The sequence below is a fragment of the Crotalus tigris genome, unplaced genomic scaffold (assembly GCF_016545835.1).
Source record: "Crotalus tigris isolate CLP2741 ecotype Arizona unplaced genomic scaffold, ASM1654583v1 scf7180000018777.2418813, whole genome shotgun sequence".
Lineage (NCBI taxonomy): Eukaryota > Metazoa > Chordata > Lepidosauria > Squamata > Viperidae > Crotalus > Crotalus tigris.
In genome coordinates, this window is record NW_024097195.1 from 657,544 (window position 1) to 669,853 (window position 12,310).

At 35.0% G+C, this 12,310-nt stretch overlaps 1 protein-coding gene across 8 annotated transcripts in view; it reads right to left on the bottom strand.

Moving 5' to 3' along the window:
• The window catches only part of DCDC1 (doublecortin domain containing 1), a 301,614-nt gene that overhangs the window by 43,634 nt on the left and 245,670 nt on the right, over positions 1–12,310 (bottom strand). For all 8 annotated transcript variants that reach the window (XM_039355979.1, XM_039355982.1, XM_039355977.1 and 5 more), the window contains 2 exons: positions 8,010–8,133; positions 5,251–5,432 (listed from right to left, as the gene is read on the bottom strand). In XM_039355979.1, the coding sequence (XP_039211913.1) occupies positions 5,251–5,432; positions 8,010–8,133 (306 nt within the window). The remainder of the gene's footprint in view (positions 1–5,250; positions 5,433–8,009; positions 8,134–12,310) is intronic.

Here is a 12,310-nt window from a genome sequence, read left to right on the forward strand (position 1 = left end):
ATTTGAGCTTGTGGCTCTCACAAAACAGTTCTCCATATTGAAGGGTCCTTGGTGCTCTCTGAGCTTGCCTGTTTCCTCAGAGATGTTTCATTACCCTAACTAGGTAACATCATCAGTGCTTGTAAGCAGTGCTGCTTGCTACCGGTTTATATTCTGGTGTCTTGCCTGTCTGGGTGGGTGTGGGTTCTCCATATTGTAAAGCACCCAAAAGGGCTTTGTGAAATAATGCGGAAATCAGCTGGAAAAAGGCAAACACACACAAACTCAACTGTATTGGTCAAGAGCTTTAATTGCCTAAGCAGCTGTATGAATCCCAGATTCCGCATGTACACTAAATAAATGAAATATATACATAACTGACATTTACATCCAACAAAGAGATGGGAAACTTTTTACATTTAAAATAAACTTATTAGAATGTTGTGAAAAAGGTAGAAGAACATTTTTCTGTCACAATTCTCTCTTCAAACTCAAAATCAAGTTAACCAGGAGCAGAGAAGTAGTACCAATATTAATAGCTTCTCAGTTGCGGCTATAGTGACAGTAGGGAAAAAGTCTTATTGTAGCTTCACACTGCTTTCATGTATATAACTATGTAACTATTAAACCCAGCTGCAGGATTTTAGATGACCAAACATGGAAATTCAAAAATGTTATAAAAGGTAGTTTGGAAAACTTTAGATCTTGTCTCAGATCTAGAGGAAAAAAAACTTTAAAAGCTTATACCATTCATTAAATTTCTATGTAAAAAGATCTGAATAATTTTAAGAATAGCACATTCACATTTTAGATCTGGCAGGGAGAGAACTAATTATGAGATGTATGCGTCAAAGATTTCAATTTCAGGCTTGACTTTACTTTGAAGATTATTTTTTTAACTATATCACTTTTGCAGGCAGCTCAGCGGACAGCCTATCTGAATGCTACTCATTGTTCAGCGATGTATGAAGTGTATTTAATCAATCTGAAAAAGTAATATTAAACCATTATAAAAAAGCATCAGCTGTTCTAAAAAGCTTAAAAGAAAGGTTAAAAGGTGACATCTTTGCTAACAATGTGAGAAATGAGGTATTTAACTTATTCTTTACATCAAAGCTTTTCACTGATATATGAATATTCACAGTTCTCTGTTATAAAATGAAGATATAAAAGCAATAATATTAGATAATATAAAAGTATATTATATGTATGAAGTTATACAGTATTCTATCCTACTAGAAATTGAGGATTTCATACAGAAATGGATTCAGTAAAGGATTACAGACATTATTGAACAAAAAGGCAAACTAAATGATTTTAAGTAAAGTTCTTTATGTCTAGATAAACTTTTACAAATATAGTTCTCAAATATTTCTGGAAAGCTAAAATTTTGAACATTGTACCCCCACTATCCTTCATTCCTATTTTAACAAAAGAAAAAAAAAAACACCGTGTGACTATTGGTTTGAAGAAGTGTGAAATAGGCATTACAGTATGATATTCTTGAACGAGATCAGCTCAGTTATACATCCGAGACTTTAATACGTTACTACTGTAGTTAAAGGTTTTGTTCCATTTGAAATGTTTCATCTTAAATATATCATCAGTCTTTATCATAGATCTTATTGTTTTTCTATTACTGTTTAATTCTAAAACTAAACTATCATGGAAAGCTGTTTCTTTTTATATAATCTTCTCCTCCCCTATATATACCTACATAAATTCAAAATAATTATCATTTATCAATTTTAAAAACGTATTAAGAAAAGTATCAGAGTATTTTTAACTTTTTAAGTTTTAATTAAAATCTAATCGCCATTTTTGGAATAACAGAGACATAGTCTTCAGTATAATTAATATAATCAACAAGAAATCCAAAAGGAAAGAATTATTTTATTCTGTCTTCCTCTCTAAAGCAAGCTGAGAAGTGAAAGTAATTACTAAATATATCAAAATCATGATAAGAATCATGATTTGATTATGAATTATGAATCAAGGAAGGAGATAGTAAACAAACTGCAAAAATCTCCTGAAATGTAGTTAATTTTGTAAAGTATGTTGAGCTAAAGCCACTATATATAGTAGACATTAGTACAAAAAGTTTTAACATGAAAAGCTCTATAATAATTATAATTACTTTATTATTTAGAGAAAAATAGTAAAAAGGAGGGTTTTTTATTATATATGTGTGCATATGTATTCATCTGAAAAAAATGACTTTTTTCATTAGAAAACAATGATTCAGCCATTTTGAGACTCAAGCATGAATGATAATGGTGATTAGTGAATATCTACATACAAAAAATACTGTTTCAAATACATAGCTTAAGCATAGATTTTATTAATGGTTACATATAGCAAAGGATATTATATACATCTAAGGATAAGATTGAGTTTATTTTTGTGATGAAAATCAAATAAGCAGTAAAGCATATAGGGGATAGGAGCAGTTCTAAACAGAGCAGTGTTTTGCACTGTCAATGGTGTATCTTGGGAAAAAATGATGAATGGAAAAAATAATTGAAAGAAACAAAAGTGAAAGTAAAATGGTTGGCTACATCATCTCCATCAAACTAGAGATTGTCTGATATTCTACTTTTCAGTTCTATTCTTCTTTGTAGAAGAATTAAGATTAGCCTAATTAAATGCCATTCCCTTGGGACTGTATCCCGTGTATTGTTTCCAGTGGCTCTGGAAAGTTCTATAAATTTTCTGTTTCCCTGCTTTTACTTGCCTTTTGTCCTGTTTACTGCCAGTTTATTTTTCTTACAAAAGTTTGCAGATGTCTAATAAACAAGCAATAGGCTATATTAGTTAGTTGAAATAAATGGTGTATGTGCTTGGTATGATCAGGATGTTGGTATTGTTTGGGAGTATGTGGGGTACAAACTAACAAAATTAGTCATTTTCCAATAGAATGAGTAAAGAAAGAGAAAATATGAGTCCCAACTAGAAAAAGAATTAAGAGATTGATTAATCTCCCAACAGAATGAGTAGAAGATAGATAGAATGAACTGTGATATAGAGCCTAGTTGGAAAAAACAGAAAAGAAGTATTGCAGAGGATATGGAAGTATGAAAAAAGTGGCTTGGTAGAATAATGAAGTCAAAGGAGCTGTAGATGAGAAAAATGCATATAAGAGAATGATTGTGATGAAACATGAGGATGAGAAAAAGCTATTTATTCATTTGTATGTCACCTATTCACAAACTCTAGGCAGTTGGCAGCTATAAGAGAGAAATATCAATAATGTGTATATAGAGAAAAAGATAGTTGGAAACATGAAGTCAAAGAGAACAAGAAATGGTTAAATTTAAAACACTAAAAATAAATATTAATTAATCAATTATGATGTTATGCTGCTTCAAACTATTTTTTTTGTTTATAAAGAGACAACTTCAGCAGAGTAGATGGAATAAAAATTCAACCAATGAAATGATGTTCTTAAAAAGATGAGATTTCTACAGGAATTATAGCAATAATGTTGAGGAATGGAATTGAAATAAATGCTATAAAATTAAGCACAGAGCAATAAGCATTTGTGCTTCACTGCTTGAGGCCACTATTGAGCACTATGGATTTGTTAGCGTTTTGCTTCAGGAAACATAAAGGTTTGCTCACTATAGCTATGTAACTATAGTTTATAGGCTTTAACTTGTGGTGCAACTGAAATTACTAAAATAAGGATGAAATAGTTATCTAAATAAATTTAAGTCATAAAGTAAGAGAAAGGAAACACAGCTAGAAGTAGTTTACACCAATACACATTTTTGCAAACCATTCTTGCCTGTAGTACATGTATTGATTTTTATTCTTTAAAAATGTTTAGTTAGGATTTCATGGATATCATTTAACCCAACTTTTTCAGTGTTTGTTTCTTCTTAACCCATTAATTCATTTCATCTACATTTGTTTTCTAATGCTATCTTCATTTATTTTCTCTATATAGCAAAGCAACTCAATATATTTCTTTTATGCCACTCACTCTCTTTTATATCTAGTTCACATTTACTCAGTCCCTTTTTATTCCTAATTTTATATTGTCTTGTTTTTCTATACAGACTTCTTAGGTGTCCTATTTCCACTGTTTGTTAAGACCATGTTAAGGTTACGCTCATGATCAAATATTGTGGATGAGGCTATATATTCCTATTCAGATAGCAAGATATCCTAGAACAGGGATGTCAAACTCGCAATGTCACTTGATGTGTCACAATGTATTGCGATTTTTTTCCATTGCTGGCAATGGGGTGAATGTGGTTTCACCATGACATATCTGGCTCATGGGCCACAGTTTGACATCCCTGTCCTAGAACAATCCACCTGGTATAGTACTTCAATAATCCCAGGGAGATCCACAGGTTCAAATCCACCTTCAGCTACAGAAGCTCCCTCAGTGACTTTGTTTCAGTCACTGCTTCTCAATCCAACCTACTTAACAGGATTGTTGCTAGGGGAAAATTAGGAAGTGGGAACACTATAAACACTGCCATGAGCTATAATAAATACATATATGAATACATTAGCTTCTCACTGATACAATATAAGCTGTAATAGCAATCTCTGGAAACATGTTAGATCCTAGTTTCACACAGAAATTTCTCTTGCTGAATTAAAGCACTGATGACGTTACCTAGTTTGGGTAATGAAATCTCTGCAAGAAAACAACCAAGCTCAGAGAACACCAAGTACCTCTGAGCTACAGATATTCTCCTTTATTGAATGAAAGCAATGATGGACAAAATTAATCAGAATGAACAAAAATCTGTTCAATGTTATTCAACATAATATCTCCAAAGACATAGGCCATTGGGACAAGAATTACTGTGCACTTCTAAACCAGTCTTTTAAAATGGAGATCTAAATATATGTGGGTACAGGATTGCCCTAATTTATATATAAGGTGCCAGAACTCACATACACATCATACAACCCGCCTTGCCTACCCTACAAGGTTCCATCCAAAAAAGGTGCCAGAACTTCATTCTGGGCGTTCTATGAGAAAAAAAGCCCTGGTTGCATATAAATTATTATGTTTCTGATCAAGACGGATAGCTAGCTGTTTAATTTAATCGTGGGACTTGTGTCTGAATTCATATTTTCCTCATTGTTGTTTTTGAAAGCTATCTCAGCAGTTTCACTTTTTTTAAAAAAACGGGGGGGGTAAATGAAAAGGTATAGTTACTCGCAAAGTTCATATAACTTTGATTTTAATTCGTACACATAAAGACATTTACACATATATGAGAAAAAGAAACACTATGTTCTTACTGTTTTCTTATCACAAATGCAGAGTCAAGTCCAAGAACAGAGAGGGCCTTGTTTTTGTCTGGCTCGCCATTTCTCAAAACCTTCAGTCTCAAAGGCATGTTGATCTCTGACTTCCTACCAGCAGGTTTCTTTAGTGGAGGGCTGTTTGGAATCAGCAGACCTTCAATGGGCCAGTCAAAAGCCTTTCAGCACAAAAATAAATATTGATTCCATGTAATTATTATAATGCCATGTATTATAAAAATTTTAATAATTCAACTTCTTGGAGACAAAGAGCTCCATACATGGAATTAAAATATGGGTTAAGAGGGCCAAGAATAGCAAAAGTAATAATGCCAGCAAATACGGTACACCAAATCTTCTGCAGATAAGTCTCAGCCATGAATAATTAAAAGTTCAAACATTTCAGACTTATTTTAAAATTCACAGACAGTTGAACAGCTACATAGATTACAATCAGCCTAGGAGAAATACTGTGAGGCGGAATGTTATCGTGGTTCCTCACACGTATATTTGAAAGCAACAGATGAAACTACTGAATTCTATACCCTCAGTGTTTGAACAATTAGAGAAAAGAAAACCAAAAGCATTAAACCACAACTTCAGACATATAAGATCTTTTGCTTCTCAAAACTAATCAACAAATATTACTAGGTTTGAAGCTTTGAAGGGCTGCTATACTTCAGTAATGTTTTAAGTGAGGAAATATGCTTCTTTCCAACAACAAAATGAAGCTGCCATGCTGTGCTACATATATAGGAGAAACTAGTGGTGGGATTCAGCCAGTTCACACCAATTCGGCAGAGCTGGTAGCTAATTTTTTGTTGCTCAGGCTCAGAATGGACTTCTTGAAGTGGCATCCACACAGAGAACCAGTTGTTCACATATTTGAATCCCACCACAGGCAGAAACCCCTTCTGGATATTGGAACTGCTAGCTGAGGCTTCTACAACAGGAAGACCTTCACTGAGGCAAATATTGCTTCCTCTTTATTTTCATCAGGAAAATGACACTGTCTTCACAAATGGGATAAAGATAAATCCAGGTCACCTGGGAAACTGGAGTTTAATTCTGTGCATGACACGCTGGCTAAATATGCCAACATTGATCAAAGTTTCTCTTAATATTACAGTAGTAGGGAATCCTGTACGTAGCACAGGTATAACTAAGAATGACAAATCAATACATTACTGTAGAACAGTATATCAAATTCTGATTGAACAAAGTGATGGCTGTGATGGGGGTCAATACCTATGGGCCCTTCTAGTGATGATCATAACATATGAAAGATTTTGACTTGGAACGTAAAAGGTGTAAATGGTAAAGAGCCAGAATTAACTAATGGAAAAGGAAAATAGAACTGTATGTCTGTGAAATTAAGACAATAAGGGAGAATATAATAGATATGAATAAAGATAGTCTGGTATTGTGGAGTGGAGATGATGAAAACATTCAGGGGAATGAAGGTATAGGTTTAACTATGAATGAAACAGTTGAATTCTGTGTCATAAAATATGAATTGGTGTCATCTAGTTTGCTGTGTGTGAGTACAAAAATCTAAATGGGTATATAATAACTTCATTTATACTTCATGCATATTGATGTCAAAGAAATAAATTTGACTCTAAAATATTTGTTGATTTGATTGTTTATCAAGCAAAGATCAAACCTAATTCCTCTCTTTACCTAATCTCATTAGATCCCAATTGACCCTCCCTGCCCCAGACAAAACTTCTCTGGAAGCCCATTTGACCAAAGAATAGAAGCCTCCCCATCAGCTCACAGTATACCCAAAAAGCAGCCCTAAGGAGAGAGTTGGAACCTAGAGAATCCCCAACCTTCCATCTTCCATATCAGTTGATGACTCTACTGTTTTCATAAAAGGCCCACTTTGCCTGACAATAGAACTTGCCCCTGGTACTTTGACCTGCTAACTTCCTCAAACTAGCCAGCCAGTCAGATGCCTAGGATTTCCCACCTTGTAACCCTCAGCTCCTATAAAAATCTGTCCTTTCCCATTGTTCAGGATCCCTTTTTCTTATAAAGCAAGCTCCCAATGATAATTGCAATGAACACGATTCTTCTCTGTGACGTGCTCTTTACTTTGGCAAAAATTCAATAATATAGACATGGATGAAAGAAATAATATTTCAGAGTATTAGTTTCATGTTGACGGCCAGCTTTATTTTTAAGAGCACTTACACATGCAACAAATTCAAAGCAAAAAAATAACCTGAAATAGATTTTCCAGAATGCAGCAGAAAGATAAGAAAATTACAAAACGGATACACTATAAATTATTGCTTTGTACACATCCAATAGCTTGAAGAATTCTTCACCATCAGCAGTGAAGGATAGGATAAGGTTTTAAGAAAGGTAATAATAATCAAAGACAAATGAATGGCCATTGCTGTATGTTGATGGACAGCAGTTTATATTAACCATATGGAACAATTCCTTAGATTGCATTGCAAACCATTTCAAAACTTATGGGACCCTTGTAGAGGTTTTTAATGTGACCTGAAGTCTGCATTCTATTGTCAAATGGCTCCCCTGGGTAGAAGATTTCTATGGAGCTTCTCTATTGAAGCCTTCTGTGATTTCAAGAATTATGCATCTACTTTTATTATGCTGTTATTATTATTATTATTATTATTATTATTATACTTATTTTAAATATCTCCAATAAATATATAAAGTTCACATATACATGCACATTTGTCTATTTGTCTATTCCACCCCCCCCCCAAAGAAATTACCTGGTTTAATTCTCCATTTGGAAGTACAGGCCACATATAGGTCAACTTATTCCATAAAGGATTCTCCACTTTTGATTGTTTCCATTGACCAGGCTTACTTGTTCCTTCATGTTTAATTGCCCATCTGAAAGAGAAAGGTCCATTTCCTTATGAGAAGGTTCACTTGTTTTTTTAACTAATATGTTTCTGATTGGCAGTAATTCTTGGGAAGCTAAAATATCCTCCCCTTTGGCAAACAGTTCTTTTAAAAACTTCTCAAACACTGTACATATGTATGTATGTGCACTGTTAATCTGCTCCCCCCCCTTTGCTGGCTTTCAATTCATTACTCCTGCTCTGTGAATTTAATTTCAATTTATATAAAAGTTATTTCTTTGTATTCCTTTTTAGTACTGTTCTATAGATTTGGATTGTTCTTTTCCAACTTTTTATTGTTTAAATGGCTTGCGCTATTACCAGCTGTATGATTCCACAATAGTTGGTTCATAGTGATCCAAAGGCCAGTTGAACTTAGTAAAGAAAATAAGCTATAGATAAACTGTATGAAGTCATACACGATATAAATCTTATAATGAAGAAACTAAGTACATATAAATCTTCAAAATTATTTTTTAAGGAAATGGCCTATATGACAATGAAGTATAATATAATATAGCATGGAATATTGTTTCTTTTTTATTATATGCGATCATACATAACATATCAAAAATACACACGAAAATATACACAAAAACATATACACAGCAAGATACTAAGTGCAAACAGGGAAACTGTTTATATGAATTATTGATACAAGAAAGAGCTGACATTCAGTTTCTTAACTACTAACATATTCCTATTCTGGAATAGTAATTCTATTTACTGCCCATTTAACAAGAATAAGGAAATGAATTTCTTATCTAGGGCACTGTGGAAATCAATATTCTTTCAATTACATTATCTTAAATCAGCTTAATTCACATCTCTTGGATTCCTGTTCAGTTCTCTATGATTTCATTTTAGAAACTGATAATAGGAAATGAACCTTGATTTAATTTTTTTTTTAAAAAAAGGAATACATTCATGAATGGGGTAACCAGATAGATAAGCTACAGATGTTCTAACAAGATTTCCTGATGCATTCAGTTCAGTGGTAGGATTCTGCCAGTTTGCACCACTTCAATAGAAGTGGTAGCTAATTTTTTGTTGCCCAGGCCCAGAATGGACTTCCGGAAGTGGCATCCACACAGAAATATATATATGTATATGTTTTTTCAGAAATTTGCAAATCCTGTTTGACAGAAAAGCTTGATTGCTATTCACTTGACCAAGAGGCAGTTTGGGATCCAGTTGCATATGTAAAGCCTGTCAAGATTCTGCCAGGTCTTGTGCATTATTGGTAATGAAAATCTGCAGTGTACACCACATGGTTTTCCCTGAAAGTGCTATTAAGCTGCCAGGTTTCAACCACAGTATGATTTTTAATAACCAAGTTCAAGCCTTCTGAAAACTGTGTTTTATAAATGGAGAGCTGACAATCTCTGAACTGCATTGGCACTAATAGGTAGCAAAATAATGACTGTATAAGTGCCTAAATGCATTCTGCCCTTACAGCATTTCATTGGGGATGGGGGGGGGTGTCTGCCTTAGTTTTCAATACCGTACTATCTCTGATTTAAACTATAATATTTCTCATTTGCAGCCACTAGGGGGAAACAGCGGTTCATGGAAACTCAACTGAGACCCATGTATTTTCAAAGCTACATTACATTTAATCCTACTTACCATACCTTATTTCATTTTCTTTTTATCGCAGACAGCTTCTAATGCAATTGCTTTTACCTTTATGGCATTCAAAGATGTAATGTAGATTTTATAATGCCCCCAACAGCTATCAAATCTTTGTACAAATCTCTCGAGTACTGAACATGCAAAGTTTCGATACTAGACCAAAAACAATTATGATAGACTTTCTAACTCCAAAATCAATAGGTATGATTTAAATCCTTTTCCTAGTAAAAAAAAAAAAGCAAAATAAAAGATTAAAACCAAGTACATCCATCCCGATCAGTAGGAAGTATGTTCAGTCTTGCATTTACACATGAAACCAAATCTGAGTCAGATCGAAAAATAGATCCAATAGGTGCACAATGGAAAAAAGGAAAGGGAAGTGCTACTGTGTGAGTAGTAGTGAAGTATGTTCACTCAATGTACCCCATGGTTTCAGATGAAGCCAAGACCTAGTTCTTGATATTTTCCCACTTTCTATAAACTTGGGGTAAAAAAACCTAAAAGTACCCATCTTTGCATATTTAATCAGCAATACACCACACACTACGTACATACATTTTTTTTGCCTAAAAAAGTATATGTTTTTCTCATCATTAATGAATTCTACCACATTCAGGGAATATCCTGAATCTGCTACAAAACACATGCCTGACCATAGCATGACACCTGCAGAAAAGCATCACTGGCAATCTGTAAAAAGTCCAACTCAGATTTTTAGATAGAGAGAGGCCTTGTTTTTTATTTTTGCAAACTTTCTTAATATAGTTGCTTCCCCTCTCCAAGGTTTCCCAAACCACCTCTAAGAAATGAACAAAAGTGAGAGGTATGTGTGTATGTGTGCAGTGTAGTTTTCTTTTGTTTGCTCATTATAGAGCTGTCTTTCCACTCCTGTTCCATTTCAGCTACTCTTTGATTCTAGGAAGTGAGATCAGCTGAAGTACTGGAGATGAAATTAGGTTTTACAATGCCTTAGGCTCGCACTACAGATCAAATGGGTTGAAGTATGTGCTTTATGGCAATCTGAACAATTGTACAGAACAAATGGAATTCATTATAAAACTGGATATAAGCATTTCATTTCCTTAACATAATATTTTTGAATGTCCCTAATAAAAAAATTAAGCTTTCATTTGGTTTGCCTGACCATAATATTTTGACAGACTTTCGTTCCAAGATTTCAACACTCAACAATTATAGCAGTACCTGGCTATAGAATACACATAATTTTGCTTCTGTTGTTATGATGTTGCCTCACTAGAACGATAAAGCATGGTAAAATCAAATTTTTGAAGGATGTTACAGAGCTCTACAAAAATTAGCCACTATCACAGCTGGGCAACAGGAAAATTAAAGCAGAATTTCCCTGCTATTCTTTTTTTTAAAAAACCACATAGGAATACTAAATGCCCTCCAAATTTTACCAGATTCAATACTCCATCCAATAATGCACCAATGGAGAGAGAAATGCAATCTGCATGTTGCATTTATTTTATTTATTTTATTTATGAGACTTATATACCGCTTTAAGTGCAAGCACTCTCTAAGCGGTGTACACCAGTAAGCAATGTATATATATATTTACATTGCCCCCAACAATCTGGGTCCTCATTTTACCTACCTCAGAAGGATGGAAGGCTGAGTCAACCTTGAGCCGGTGAGATTTGAACCGCTGACCTGCTAAACACAGTCAGCTAAAGTGGTCTGCAGTCCTGCACTCTAACTGCTGCGCCACCTCAGCTCATTTGATTAGGAATTATCCCAGAACATTATTGCATTCACACAAAGCTGCAAATAATTATATACACTATTGAAAAGACATTGTTAAAAGATTTGTAGACTTCAAGTACAGTTCCAGAAAGAGAAACAATATGGTGTCCATACAAGTAAAGCATTGCTAGAACAGCATTTCTTGACACGTCTTAGACTTCTTTGGTCACCATTGACTGTCTACTATATAGCACAGTGGTTCTCAACCTTTTTAATGCCGCGACCCCCAACCGGTCGTAAGTCAAGGACTACCCAACCGGTCGTAAGTCGAGGACTACCCAACCAATCATAAGTCGAGGACTTTCCCTGCCCGGGAGTGCTGTGCATGCGTGGTCCCGCCCCCTGTGCCAGCCGAGGTGTAGCTGGCAAGGGGCAGAGACGGAGCAGGCCGACCACTGGCTGGGCCACCAGCTGGCCCAGCCCAAGGGAGGTAAGGCACCTGCCGGGCCCCATGTGTGCCAGCATCCCTCCCTGCGCCCGCCGGCCTCCCACCTCCCACCCCTGGCCCTCTTTTACTTACATTTTTAGTAGTTGCTCAGCAGGGAGGGGTGGAAACTTCCAGACAGCTCACCTTCACTGCAGACAACTTGCAGCACCGTTTGCAGAATGGGACTTTTGGCGGGCTCAGCAGGGCAAAGACAGCCTGGACAATTCCTATTGGCTTTTGAAAGCCAATAGAATTAGACTCTATTCAAGAGAGTCTATTCTATTGGCTTTCAAAAGCCAATAGAATAAAAGGGAGTAGCACAGTAAGGAAAAGGGGA